Source organism: Oncorhynchus kisutch, linkage group LG23, assembly GCF_002021735.2.
Source record: "Oncorhynchus kisutch isolate 150728-3 linkage group LG23, Okis_V2, whole genome shotgun sequence".
Lineage (NCBI taxonomy): Eukaryota > Metazoa > Chordata > Actinopteri > Salmoniformes > Salmonidae > Oncorhynchus > Oncorhynchus kisutch.
Window position 1 is genome coordinate 8,474,720 of NC_034196.2, and position 11,045 is coordinate 8,485,764.

General features: G+C 42.0%; 1 protein-coding gene across 4 annotated transcripts; it reads right to left on the bottom strand.

Annotated features, from left to right (window-relative positions):
* Positions 1-822: 822 nt before the first annotated feature.
* Positions 823-7,685, bottom strand: cops4 (COP9 constitutive photomorphogenic homolog subunit 4 (Arabidopsis)). 4 transcript variants are annotated; one of them, XM_020457568.2, is made up of 10 exons: positions 7,478-7,675; positions 5,457-5,536; positions 5,158-5,309; positions 4,846-4,949; positions 4,413-4,717; positions 4,000-4,170; positions 3,780-3,895; positions 3,300-3,344; positions 1,842-1,926; positions 823-1,565 (listed from the first exon to the last, which is right to left on the bottom strand). In XM_020457568.2, coding segments are annotated over exons 2-10 (1,113 nt in total). In that variant the 5' UTR covers positions 5,458-5,536; positions 7,478-7,675; the 3' UTR covers positions 823-1,431. The 4 variants fall into 4 exon arrangements, with proteins under 4 accessions (XP_020313157.1, XP_020313155.1, XP_031658682.1 ...); XM_020457566.2 differs by having other exon boundaries at positions 7,051-7,660; XM_031802822.1 differs by lacking the exon at positions 3,300-3,344 and having other exon boundaries at positions 7,478-7,685.
* Positions 7,686-11,045: the final 3,360 nt, after the last annotated feature.

An 11,045-nucleotide genomic window follows, 5' to 3' on the forward strand; every position in this document is an offset into this window, starting at 1 on the left:
TGACTACTGCAGTTGTCAATATGCCTGGTAAAACCTACTTTTCTCCTTCTCATCTCATCCTGCCTCTCAAGTAAGCATACCTCTTTACCATTGAAATGTAAATGTTTGTATGTATTGTAAATGTTGTGTCACTTTATCAACGTCAATGTTTTGTCCATCAGATGTGCAGGGGGGGGGGGACTCTAAGAAGGTAAAGTATCCAATTCTAGTTATTTTGATACGAAGAGTTGAATCAACTACTTTTTCTTATGCAACTAAACATATCGGCCAATTTAAACAAATTAAAACTCTGGGAGGAAAGACTCACAACATGCAACTCCTCATCATGTGCTACAAGTACCAGCTGCCTGGCTGTCCCTTGTAGGTTCCAGCATATTGGACAGAGCTGTGTGTGGATCCAACGGAGTCACTTACGCCAGTGAGTTGTTATACAGTGAAACAGGCTATTTGGATCTGGATTATAGGGGGACTGTGTATAGAAAATGCATGGCTAAATCTGGTTATGTAAAGCATTGTTATTAATTACTACTGCAATTTATCATCCATAAACTATTTGAGTTTCTGTATCACGCTGTAGTCTAATCAAACTGGCACAATGTCATTCTTACTGACGGAGTGTAAGTAAATTGTGATTCAAACGTTCTCTTTCAGAGAAACCAGGGGGAAGACACTAGGTGTCAAATGTGGACCTTGCTGAAGAAGTCGGAATTTTCAACTTCAATAAAACATAGCTGGAACACAAATTGTGATGAAAAAGAGCACATTATGCAGAATATATATATATATATATATATATATATATATAATTTTTTAAACACAAACTTTTTTTCCAACTTTTATTCATCTCTTTGTTGATGTTGCACCCAGGGCTAACAAGATGTCTCCAAACAGAATGTAACAAGATCCTTGCACAAGAGCACACAGCAACAAATAAAGAGTGTCAGTAGGAATTTGCCCGTGTGTCTTTCACATTTCAACCTGAATAACAAACACCTTCACTGTGGGACACCAGTATACACGAGATGGCAACAACTGGTAACTTGATGAGCCAATGGATACAAGCATCCATTAATTAGTCCTAGAAAGATGAATGGTAACCTCCAAGCATAATCAACAGTAGAGAAACATGCTGGAGAACCACCACCAGATTGGAACTTGTCTCCAGGGAGAGAGACGGGACACTCGGCGAAGCTCTATCAGCCCATGCCAAAAAAACATCTGGATCTGGCTTCAACTGAACAATTTGGAGTTTGCAGTCCACAGTAGAGTACGGCGATGTACGATCTTGCATACCTTTGCCCAGCCACCCAGCCAAAACCTCTAGGGGAAGCAATTGGGGGCTTTGTCCAAAATGGCACCCTCCATAGGGAATAGGGAGATGGGGTGCCCCGGTGTGGGTGATGTGTTCCATGCCAGGGGGTGTCAGTCAGTCTACTGGGTCATCTGAGCCTCTATGGCCTGGGCTGTCCACTCAGGAGCAGCCGCAGTGATCTTCTCCAGCAGGTTGTTCACCTGGAAACACAGAGACTGGATCTGCTTGTCCCAGGTGGGCAGGGGCTCCCGTGCTGAAAGACAGAGCAAGAGAGGGGGAGGGAAAGAGCGAGAGAGAGTTAAGTATCTTGTGTAAAAAAGGAATAATACTGAAAAAAAATCTGACACTGAAAAAGATGAAGTCCTTCCAAAAAAGCAAGCCTAGGATTATAGTCGCTCCAGATAGGAGCCACGGGAACCAGGTCCTAACCTAGAGAGAGAGGCATCTCATCCTCCTAGAGCCGACTGGGCAGCGGGCATAGCCGGAGACTTCTTTCAATAGAGGAGTCTGGGCACAGCTAACTACTCACTCTCAAAGTGGACGATTCCATCGATCTGGTCGATGAAGCCGTTCATGCGTCCCTCAGTGATCATCTGGGAGGCGATCTTCTCAGCCTGGGGGACAGGGACAGAGAGGGACAGCTCACTGGCATCTCCATGCACACTCACACTACACTACTGCACAGGAACACGGCAACAACGAGTTAATACAAAGGCCCCGGGCCAGAAACACACCCTAGCCCCTTGCCTTGGTGGACTGCTAGCCATATTGCTTAGCGTACAATCCTCTCAGATCCCCATGAAGTGGCTAGGGGGTAGGGGTTGTTTTTGGACTGGGCCAGTGAAAGATGATCAAATTCATTCCAGGCCAATAGGATTATGAAGTGGTGTTAGTCTGTATACATAACTACTGTAATACTTAACCACAACACAGCCAATGGGTATGGCAGCTGTAACGGTATGCATTACCTACAAATTACAATGTATTTCGGTCTCACCCAGCCCAATGGAGAAATGTAGTGTAGCGTCTCACTCCCGTTATAATTCACTAACTCCATCCCACTGTTCTATTTCATATCTACACTAAGTCCACTGTAGCAAGACATGCAGTTCATGTTCTTTCAATGATACACACACACAGTAAATCTCACAGATTTACTCATTTTCTGAATGTGGTAGCCTAGTCCATTTACACGTAAACCAATGAGTAGTTCACACAACTCTACAATCCTTTCAATTCAGCAGTTGAAAAGGGGGAGAATGGGGACAGAAACAGTTGTAGCAACACATACTGTGGGATATAAGATATGCCTGTAATGGACGACTGGGTAACAACAAGAACCCAAATATACAACAGAGAGGGGAACTCAGATTGCACTGTTCCATGTAGATAGAATAGAAATACTTAGTTCAGGCAAGCTCAGACCTTTCTAATGCCTGGATCATTAAAACCTAAACAAACCATCTCCACTGCTTTCCTGTCATTCCAACATAGGTCATTTATTTGTACAGTACAAAATCTTTCTTTTCATTCTTTAATAACCTTCATTTACTACTTACCACAGAGACAATACATGACAGATGTCTTAGGTGGCCCTAAATCAACTTGATCCTTAATCAAGACTACATTTTCACACGGCTATGAGTACTGCGTCCCCAATCCCACTACCTGAAGAAGCCTACTTGGCAAAATACGACACAATACGAGTCTTTAGAATGACAAAAACAGCATTTACGTTCACAAAAACAGAGATGATTAAAACAGAGACCACCGGTATCATGAGGGGAGGGCACATTCAGTTCTGATTCTTTCACGTCTTCAAGCGAGACATTTTGAGAAAGACAAGAAAGAAAGAAAGAAAGATAGAAAGACGAGAGAGAGACAGAGAGAGACAGAGCCAAACAAGGCTTTTATTTCAATTAATTTTAGTTCTGTATTTTGGGTTTCACACCTCATTCATTAGTAAAGTAGTGATTATGTTCCCTACCAGATTGCATCTGTAACCAGGGACCTCACCATCGGGACAATCGTCCTGCACAACAACATATATATTCAAAATGCAAGCCTTCTACATAATGCTGCTTCTTTTAAAACTGACACTTCATATTACAATACCTCAAAATATTATTGCATTTATAGTTTGGGATAAAAACTGTATGTCTGTGTTAGGGTGTTTTGAAGAAAATCCAGAAAATAATCTGGGTTATTTCCCCCCCACTTCAACCTGTCATACTAAAAGGTTCTGGTTATGCCCTCAAAACGCTACTTTAATCATAAATCACATTCCCAATTCTTTCACTGAAAAGTAATTGTTTTCCATCAGATACTAAATGTCTTGAGGAATAAGATTCCTACACAAACTGTAAGTAACAGAACACATTACAAAAACCCTATACCTACCCCCCCCCACCCACCCAAAGGCAACACTTACACCTGTTGGGGTCTTGTATGTTGAAATTCATCTTACCTTAGCGGGAGGGATCTCCAAAAGCGCTCCTAGCTCTTCAAACGTGATGTTGTTGTACAGTTTGCTAGCAGACAGCAGGTTGTGTTCAATAACAGCTCTGTCCAATATGCTGGAGCCTACAAACAGAAACCCACAGACATGCAGCTGAGCATATTTTCTTATTACACAAATCGGTAGAATAACTTAAGGGCCGCTGAGAGAGGGCGAGGCAGAGACTGACCGTCTGCCATGGTGGCCTTCTGGTGGGGCATGAGCATGGCTGCAAACTCCTGCAGCTGGCTCCCCCTGATGATCCGGTCCAGGTACATCTTCTCTAGGATGCCGTAGGCCGCCAGCTGCTGACAGCGCTCGTCTTTAAACAGGGTGGCTAACATACGGGAGCGCTGCTGGCCTAGAGAGAGAGAGAGAGAGAGAGAGAGAGAGAGAGAGAGAGAGAGAGAGAGAGAGAGAGAGAGGAGAGAAGTAACAAGTTACTACTTGCCGCCCCAATAAAAGGCCAAGGCAAAATCCGGAGTCCCAAAAAACAAAAACAACGACGTAGCAATGGCACAGTCAGAACTGCTTTAACGGCACGCCGTCTTATGACGCTGCGACTGACAACACACCAAACCGTGCAAAAACAGTGGCAGGTACCCGCTGATGCCAGGATGGTGCAGTGGAGAGCGTGCTTGAGGGCTTCCAGACGCTCGGTCTCGTGGACGATGGACTTGTAGGAGAGTTCGTTGTACCGCTGCGCCGCCTCGATAAACTTCCTCCTGTAGTCCAGCACTCTGGCGTAGCACACTTTGTAGTGGACCTGTAGCTGTTCATTGGTGGACTCGTTCTGGAGCAGAGAGGCCCTGTTGATGTAGGCCTCGGCCTGGACAGGGTCGTCATCCTCCAGGTACAGACGGGCGATCTTCAGGTACGTGTCCAACTTATAGTCTACGTTGTACTGCCTGGACAAGAGGGCAAGAAGGTTGGTTACTTGAATCATACGTGTTAGTGCTGAGCTAGAACCAAATTGGACACTCCCGGCGGGGTCCCCCAGCAATATATCTGGAAACACTGGACTAAAGTGACTTACTTCTGTCCTGTTTCCAGAGGAATGCCCACTAGAACCTGAGCAGCGTTTCTCCAGTCCTCCTCCTTCTCATAGATGGTGGCTAAGTGCTGTCTGATGGAGGCCACCTGGGGGTAGACATGGGATTTAGACATAGGGTAGACATGGGATTTAGACATAGGGTAGACATTTGTATTATTTCTTTACAACCAGTGTCTAGCCTAGATCTGGGACACCAGGTGTGTGCACTGTGCACTCTGTGAGCAATCAAGTGCCAGACAAAAGAGAAAACCATTAGAAAAACAGGCCCAATGAGTAAAGTATTACAGTACTCACCTGTTCTTCAAAAGAGATGACCCTGGGCTGTATCTTCTCTAGTGTGAAGTGGTAGACTGCCTTGGCTGTGCTGTCAGGAAGACTGGGGATGTTTGTGCAGAAGTCTGTCAGCAGCTGTCTAGAGATCACTAAGCTGACGTTCTCATTGACCACTGCAGGGCAGGAGAGCATTACAGTTAGAAAGGGTATACAGTCATGTGATTTATGAGCTATGATTGTACAAAGGAAAAGGGGGAATGTATGTAACAACGGTGTGCAGCAGGATGTATTCTATCCTTCACTTTGTGCAGGATACTCACTTGCTTCGACGAATGCTTTTAATGATTCCAATTGTTCGGCATCTGTGAATTGGATGGCCTTCTCCAGAATCTGTCGATATCTACAATCGATAAAAGGGTTGGATTATATAGCGATCTTAAGTTATAAATGATATGCATGACTTGAGAATTGAACATTATTTTCACAAATGCACTTCCAGAAATGACAAAACAGAAATGGAATAGCAAGCCTATAATCACCAAATAAGAAACAATACACACATTGAAATAACAAGCAAAATACAGTTAAGTGGGTTAACTATTGTTACATGATTTGGTCTGTACTCGCCATGGCGCCCCAGTAGCAGCCTAAGCAGAGAGCTCCTGTAAATATATAGAGTTTATATTGAATCAAGTTTAAGTGTTTTTAATTGCGTGTTATTTTAAAATCAGCTGTTATGTTTTTGATAACATGGAGTTTTATTGCGTATTTATGGTGGTTTTGACACACAAATCTGCAGGTGGGCTAACTCTTCTTGGCCTGGCTACCTAAGCTGGCTGGCTAATTGTTTTTGTTCAAATGATGCATCTGGACACTGTACCAGCTTTTTAAGTTTAACCTGGCTGCTGGTTCCTGATCTTTTGAAAACATAAAGAAAAGACTCACCTGAAGATTGAAAGGAATGGGAGGTGCAGTAAAGGAATGCCATACTGAGGCTGAGGGCTTGTAATGAGGATGACTGACTAGTGCTCTGAATTGTGTGTGGTGAGATTTCTGGTGCCCAGAGCTGCCGAGGGCCTCTGAGGCATCACCCCAAGTGGGTGCCATATGTACATTATGAAGGAGAAGTCCATGACTCAGGCTGGTTCCCAGAGTAGCCCTCTACATGATCCTCACCAGACTCTTTATCACCCATCTCCCTGACCACCTTCCTCTGATCAAGCCATGAACTGTCCCTCTCCATCTTTGGAGGATGCATGCTCTCAAAGATTTGGACTCTATTGGTGGACCTAACTATACTGTTCCTTAGCTAGACTACTCATGATAACCTATTACTTGTGTGTTTTATGCTTTTCTAGCGATTTGAGATTGTTATGAAAAGCGCTATAGAAATGTAATAAATTATTATTAAAGGCTAGCTAGCTGAAGTTTATTTACTGTCTGTAGCTAGCTGATCGACTAGCAGTGCACACTGTTGAGAACAAGACCTTTGGCAAGACTTTTAACCACCGATACTGTCTCGCTAGCTACAAACCGGTAAAAGGTATACAACAGAGACGGAAGAGAAAGCGAGACATCCCAACCCCTCGTTGTTTCTTGTACATATAGCATAGTCAGCTACAGACCAGACCCAGCTGCCAATGCATTGGTGCCTATGGAAGAACCAGTTAAACAGACCGGAACTTACAATTTTTTTTAAATGGTAAACGGCCTGAGTGGGACATCTTAATTTATCCACCATCTTTGAGTATAGCTGTACCGGTAGCTACAGTTTTATGCTAATTTGAGAACTAGCATAGCATCGGCGGCCTGCTCATTGACGCTTTATAATTCACTCTAAACGTGACACTCGGGTTGAAAGTAATGTATATCTCCATTCACATATATTTTATATATTTTTTGCTCAATACATACTTTCCAGCGAGATCTTTGTGGGATCCGCTTGAATTCATAAGCTGTGCAAGCTCCTGTCTCACTCCAGCCGCCATTTCTCCGACGAAGTGTCAACAAGGAGAATTCTCAGCTGACAAGAGTGTATGTCCACTTTACCGGCAGGAAGGTCCTTCAAGACTGGCAACCGACCTGTACAGCTCTCGTTTTGTTTTCTAATCTGGTATTAGTTTGCTTTTTAGACTTTACTGATAATATGATACATTGTTTTATCTGTATGGAACAGTTACAATTCTAACAAAAATTCTACTAGCTTTAGATCATTTTTCACGCCTGTTTTCCAAATAAATATTTTTGATATTATGGTATTGAGACCAAATGCACGTATATACTGGAACTGGATTAACCTAAATGAAAATGATATTGTATGATCAGTCGAGTTTCGACTTACTATCAATAAGTTGTTCTTCGTGGATATTAGTTAGCATCAGCACCAATTCCAACACATCCGAAGTGGAGCCAAAATTAAATATTCTTAATATTGGTATGTTGATATTTGTTCCATATTTGTTCTATCTCTACCCTGGCCCTAACCCTTCGATGTTCGCAGATCTGTACGGTGGAATGGAAGCATATGGTGAAAGCTTTGACACTACACTGCTATAAACAGCATTTAGTGGTCTAGGCTACATACATTGAAGTTATAAGTTACATCCATTTTAATATTTTACTTTGGCCAGATGGCAGCATTTCTCCTCTTACCACCACGGTTGCTGAAATGGAAGACATGTTAACAGGTGTGATTCAAAAATATATTGGTCAACCTTGACACAACACCTTTAGATAGATGTAGCCCATACAAGCTACCTGAACAACTACATTTTAAAACATTTATTTTATTTAACCTTTATTTAACTAGGCAAGTCAGTTAAGAACAAATTCTTATTTACAATGATGGCCTACCCCGGTCAAACCCCGACACTGGGCCAATTGTGTGCCACCCTATGGTGACACAACACAATTAGACCCAACCAAATCATGAGAAAACAAAAATATAATTAATTGACACATTGGAAAGAATTAACAAAAAACAGAGCAAACTAGAAGGCTATTTGGCCCTAAACAGAGAGTACACAGTGGCAAAATACCTGACCACTGTGACTGACTGATAACTTGTTCTGAAACATTACATGGATAAACATGCAAAACATTTGTGCTGTTAACCGTTTACCCAACTGCATATCAAAACACTGTCAACCGCACAATACTCAACAACTTCAGAAGTCTGTTTCTCTTCTAGACGAAAAGGACCAGTGCTTCTGGACGACAATGTCCTGACAACACGGGACAGATAGAGCTTTCCAGAGCTTTGGACAAATCCATGGATGCAAAGTTCAGTGGAAAGCTTTGACTATGTACAGACTCAGTGACCATAGCCTTGCAATTGAGATAGCCTGTCTTCTCTTGAGAGCCAGGTCTGCCTATGTGCACACTGCCCACAGAATGAGGTGGAAACTGAGCTGCACTTCCTAACCTCCTGCCAAATGTATGACCATATTAGAGACACATATTTCCCTCAGATTACACAGATCCACAAAGAATTTGAAAACAACCCGATTTTGGTAAACTCCCATATCTACTGGGTAAAACTGTGTGCCATCACAGCAGCAATATGTGTGACCTGTTGCCACAAGAAATGGGCATCCAGTGAAGAACAAACACCATTGTAAATACAACCCATATTTATGTTTATTTATTTTCCCTTTTGTACTTTAACCATATGCACATCATTACAACACATAATTTGACATTTTTAATGTCTTTATTCTTTGGGAACTACTGTGAGTGTAATGTTTACTGTTCATTTGTATTGTTTATTCAACTTTAGCATATTATCTACATCACTTGCTTTGGCGATGTTAAAATATGTTTCCCATACCAATTAAGCCCCTTGAAATGGCAGACACGAGAAAAAAATCAATCTTCTTCTTCGATGAGGTTTAACAGCGGTTGGTATCCAATAAATGTTGCATTACCGCCATCTACTAGACTGGAGTACAACCCCCTTATATTGTGTTTGAAATATATATATATACAGTACCAGTCAAACGTTTGGACACACCTATTCATTCAAGGATTTTTCTTTATTTTTTATTATATTCTACATTGTAGAATAATAGTGAAGACATCAAAACTATGAAATAACACATATGGAATCATGTAGTAACCAAAGAAGTGTTAAACAAATCCAAATATATTTTATATTTGAGATTCTTCAAAGTAGCCACCCTTTGCCTTGATTACAGCTTTGCACACTCTTGGCATTCTCTCAAGCAGCTTCATGAGGAATGCTTTTCCAACCGTTTTGAAGGAGTTCCCATATATGCTGCTTGTTGGCTGCTTTTCCTTCACTCTGTGGTCCAACTCATCCCAAACCATCTCAATTGGGTTGAGGTTGGGTGATTGTGGAGGCCAGGTCATCTGATGCAGCACTCCATCACTCTCCTTCTTGGTCAAATTGCCCTTACACAGCCTGGAGGTGTGTTTTGGGTCATTGTCCTGTTGAAAAACAAATGATAGTCCCACTAAGCGCAAATCAAATGGCATGGCGTAACGCTGCAGAATATTGTGGTATCCATGCTGGTTAAGTGTGCCTTGAATTCTAAATAAATCACTGACAGTGTCAACAGCAAAGCACCACCACATCCTCACACCACCTCCTCCATGCTTCACGGTGGGAACCACACATGCAGAGATCATCCGTTCACCTACTCTGCGTATCACAAAGACACGGTGGTTGGAAGCAAACATCTCAAATTTGGACTCATCAGACCAGAGGACAGATTTCCACCGGTCTAATGTCCATTGCTCGTGTTTCTTAGCCCAAGCAAATCTCTTGTTATTATTGGTGTCCTTTAGTAGTGATTTCTTTGCAGCAATTCGACCATGAAGGCCTGATTCACGCAGTCTCCTCTGAACAGTTGATGTTGAGATGTGTCTGTTACTTGAACTCTGTGAAGCATTTATTTGGACTGTAATCTGAGGTGCAGTTAACTCTAATGAACTTATCCTCTGCATTAGAGGTAATGCCATAATGCCATGCTGTTCTTGCCATAATATGGACTTCGTATTTTACCAAATAGGGCTATCTACTGTATACCACCCCTACCTGTCACAACACAACTGATTGGCTCAAACACATTAAGAAGGAAAGAAATTCCACAAATGAACTTTTAACAAGGCACACCTGTTAATTGAAATACGTTCCAGGTGACTAATCTGTCATCAAGGCAAAGGGTGGCTACTTTGAAGAATCTCAAATAGAAAATATATTTTGAAATGTTTAACACATTTGTTGTGGTCACTACATGATTCCATATGTGTTATTTCATATTTTTGATGCCTTCACTATTATTCTACAATGTAGAAAATTTTAAAAATAAAGAAAAAACATGGAATGAGTAGGTGTGTCCAAACTTTTGACTGGTACTGTATATAAAACAACAAAAAAATCAACAAATACCCTACCATCTAACCCTAAACTCATTAAAAACCCACCACCCAACTCCACTATTTAAATCTATCTAGTCCTACCGCAGGCCAACAGCCTGAAAGGACAGGACACCACCACTCAACACACCCTGTAACTTTTCTGACGTCAAGTCTCGTTCACTCAAATATTTCTCTGCAGCTGCCACCACAACTTCAATTTTTCTTTGACTTACTTTCCATCCCTGCAGGACAGTTGATAACCATTGCTATAAACGCTAAAAATTCAATCTTACTGAAGCAAATATCACTTGTTGGCCTATCCCTCTGTACTGGTACATATCTACCACTCATACCACTCCTCTCAGGATCCCTCCACCTTGACCCATCTTCTTCTACTTTCTTCCCTGACTCAGCATACGACTTCTGCACTACTCTCGCCTGAAGTAGAGTATATTGTGATAAACTGCAGACCACACTACTTGCCTAGAGAGTTCTCAGCTATACTTTTTGTGGCTGTTTATTTACCA

Coding starts and splice junctions, on each gene's coding strand:
- cops4 (XM_020457566.2), bottom strand. CDS start 7,124: ATGGCGGCTGGAGTGAGACAGGAGCTTGCACAGCTTATGAATTCAAGC. Junction 3,896..3,999: donor GAAGGCCACCATGGCAGACG/GTCAGTCTCTGC, acceptor TTCTGTTTGTAG/GCTCCAGCATATTGGACAGA. Junction 3,345..3,779: donor TGGAGATCCCTCCCGCTAAG/GTAAGATGAATT, acceptor GTTGTTGTGCAG/GACGATTGTCCCGATGGTGA.